The 3,604-nt window shown below is 36.8% G+C and overlaps 1 protein-coding gene across 1 annotated transcript in view; it reads left to right on the top strand.

Moving 5' to 3' along the window:
* Positions 1 to 583: 583 nt before the first annotated feature.
* tmem54a (transmembrane protein 54a) overlaps positions 584 to 3,604 on the top strand; it is an 8,704-nt gene continuing 5,683 nt past the window's right edge. The window contains exons 1-2 of the mRNA XM_027144069.2: positions 584 to 740; positions 2,647 to 2,843. Of these exons, the coding sequence (XP_026999870.2) occupies positions 737 to 740; positions 2,647 to 2,843 (201 nt within the window). The 5' untranslated portion in view covers positions 584 to 736. The remainder of the gene's footprint in view (positions 741 to 2,646; positions 2,844 to 3,604) is intronic.

Below are 3,604 nucleotides of genomic sequence, written 5' to 3' on the forward strand. Positions count from 1 at the left end.
TTTTTTAAGTTTTCAATTTTAGTTTTTTTTGTTGTATTCATAGTAAATAAATAAAAAACTATAAGTTTAAATTGGAAACTTGCCCTAACCAAAATGGCGTCGCTATTGACTTGACTCTTAGTATAATCATGTCAAAACGGTCGCTAGTAAAGAATAATTATAAAACAAAATGGTCTGGATGTATTTTAACTGGTGTTTTATAGTTTAAATTTATTTTAATGTATTCATAGTAAATAAGAAAAATGTTTAAATTGGAAACTTGCCCTAACCAAAATGGCGTCGCTATTGACGTGACCCTTAGTGTAATCATGTCAAAACGGTCGCTACACCTGTGGAACGGAACACCACATATCGGGGGGGGGGGGGATTTAAAAAGCAGCGTCGTTTACAACTAATTGACTCTTGTAAAGAGTATTATTTTGTAATATTTTTTGATTATCTTCCTGGAGAGATTTGTATGAACAAACTGGATGTTTGACTGATCTTTTTTATTTATTTATTTATTTTGTAGCAGACGTGTTCTTTCCCTCAATATGGACTATTCCAAACACCACCCGTTTTGTTAACACGTAATGCGGTGGGTTCGTTAGAGCCGTCCTACAGGTACAGGGCGTGGAGCAATAAGGCGGAAAACCACAAAACATGGCACTTTTATTTAGAGTAAGCTGAAAAACATGGACTCGTTAGAGGCTTGAAGATGACCTAAAGCAAAAAAATCTGTCGCTATAACGTCAAAATGGGTAAGTTTTATTAAATTGTTTAAATAACGTTAAACTGGATTTAACGCTTGTGCTGCATTCAAGGTCCCTGTCTCTCAATTGTTTACGAGTCTTTGTAGACCTATGCACAGTGTACAAGTTATTTTGGGAGTTTAAGTTGGATTTTTTTTACCTGGTGAAAACATGCATATTAAATATATTTGGAATATTTTTTTTGGGAATCGGTTTAAATATACTTTAAGATTATAAATCTTTTTTTTTTTTTTTTTTTTTTTTTTTTTTTTAGTAGCAAAGCTCTTGAACGCAGCTTTCCCCATGTATTTAAACTGTGCTGGGATTATATTATAATCCCATATATATATATAAAATCTCTTTTATCATTTTATTATTGCTTTGGTTTGTTTAGTCAGATTACTTTTACATTAGATCAGTGACTCATGCATGTGTCTTGCTCAGCTCAGGTGTTTTATTATAAATGGTTGATTGCAATGCTATTAAACATGATTTCTTTATTATTGTGTGCACATTTGTTTATGAACATGTTTATAAACCTAACCCAATTTCTTCATCATTTAATCTAATCTGTGTGTGTTCAAAGAATAACATTTTAAGTGAGATAACTTCAATAACTTGTCATATAACAAAGTTTTTTTATTCTTAAGACATATTTGATTAATTTCCAATATTTTTTTTCCTGAATTTTCCAGCAGTGCTGAAGGTATTTTTAGAGGTTTGTAAGTCGGTGTATAATGACATGCAGAAGTCTTCATAGTGCAGAATATGAATGCAGGGATGCTTACTGATGTGTTTTCTGATTATTTACTATTGAATGAGCAAAATGCAAAGAAAAGGTAGTTCATTATTAGGTTAAATTTACAGAATTATGGCAAATACGTACGGGAACTGGTCATGTCGTTGGTCTGGACATCAAGCTTTCTTTGGTTTAGGGTAAAAATACTAAGGAGTCATTTAGGGAGTCATTGATTCTCTTCATATTGGTGAAATGAGTCAAATAAAATGACTGAGAAAAGTGTCTGGAAATTCCCCCCCCCCATGGTTTAAAGACTATGTGAGTTTTCAGACAGAGGGGATTGTTTGTAAGTGTTAAATGCATGTTGGTGAAGAAGCAGTGATTTCATAGTGTTAAGTGTGACTGAAGAAACAGGCTGTTTTTTTTTTTTTTCTTTCTTTCTTCTTTCCCCCCTTTCTCTTCTCCCTGGTGCGTTATATTGCAACAGAGACACAGAATGCGAAGCTGTAAACCCTGAGGGAAGAGAAGCACTCCTGTTCATGTCGCAGTCATATAACAAAAGCCCTGAAGCGAAACGGCTTAAACAACTTTTCATTAAAAAAAAAAAAATACAAGGATTAAGGATTTTCCTGGTTTAACCCTTTGGTAGAGTTTGATGATGATGATGATCATGATCTGTGTCTTTTGTTTCATCACTTTACCTCAGTTTACTTTACTTTGTCCCAGAGTTCCTGTTTGATATTGGAGCACAGAACCTGCTCGGCAACTTTACACACACACACACACACACACACACACACACACACACGGACATGCTGCTGCCTGTCGCCTCGTTTAACCAAAGTTGTCATGTGGCCAAAAAAAATTAAATAACTCCTCATCAGCAGTTGAAGGTGTGGTGAACTGGAGTTATTGAGGTGTCCTGAGGTGGTTTCTCCCTCTAATACCACAGAAATCTTCTACACATGATTATATAAAGATGTATTATGACATCGTGCTTTGTTTGTAGTTACATGTCACAAAACAAGTTAGCGCACAGTTTTTAGCCTGGTTCTGATACCCAATGTTTCTCCATAGCAAATTAATGTAAATAAAATAGAGAAGCTAACTGTTGCCTTTATTTATTTATCCCCCCCCCAAAAAAAAAAAAAAAAATAATTCAACCCTTTTTTTCAGGTGTGTGCTGTCGGAGCCTGAAGGATACCAAGGTCCTGATGAAAATGGGCTTGGGTCTGGTGCTGGTGGGTCACTTGAACTTCCTTTTGGGGTCGCTGGTGCACGGCTCCGTGCTGCGTGATGTCAAAGTGAACAGTCGGACCTCCGTCCTCCAGTACGCCATCTCCAACATCATCGCCATGGTAGCTGGCCTCATGGTACGTATCGATCGAAACCCAGAGTGAAACCCGGCGTGCGAGACGACAGGAAGTTCCTGCCGTCCTTCATTTAACACTTGTTCGTGACTGGAGGAAAATTAACGAATGCATAATGAAATGAGAGATTTCTTGTCTTTCTACGTTTCAGCCAGGTTCCATTAGCAAAAGATAACCCCATCGGATCCAGGAGAGTGTAAAGAGTGTAGAGATCCACAGCACGTTAACCCGACCTCTAACACCATGTAGAGAGACTTCAGTGTCCTGATCCTCCACACTCAGATCTGATAAATCTTAAGAGGTGTGAAGAGTTTGATCAGACGAGTCCAGTGACATTAGACACTGTGGAAAAGGCTTCACTCATCCACTCTCTTTTACATTAGATTGGATCCATTTCTTATTCATGGTGGCGTGACAAACGCCACACACTGGTGTTTCCATAAAGTGTGTGCCCACTCTATCTGGCACTTATCATTATTTATATTCCCACTCTATCTGGCGTTTAGAATTAATGATTGATAATCCCACTCTATCTGAGGTTTGGATGATTAATAATCCCACTCTATTTGGGGTTTAAAATGATTGATAATCCCACTCTATCTGGGGTTTAGAATGATTAATACTCCCACTCTATCTGGGGTTTAGAATTATTAATACTCCCACTCTATCTGGGGTTTAGAATGATTAATAATCCCACTCTATCTGGGGTTTAGAATGATTAATAATCCCACTCTATCTGGGGTTTAGAATGAATGATTAATAAT

The sequence above is a fragment of the Tachysurus fulvidraco genome, chromosome 12, assembly GCF_022655615.1.
Source record: "Tachysurus fulvidraco isolate hzauxx_2018 chromosome 12, HZAU_PFXX_2.0, whole genome shotgun sequence".
In the NCBI taxonomy this organism is placed as follows: Eukaryota; Metazoa; Chordata; class Actinopteri; order Siluriformes; family Bagridae; genus Tachysurus; species Tachysurus fulvidraco.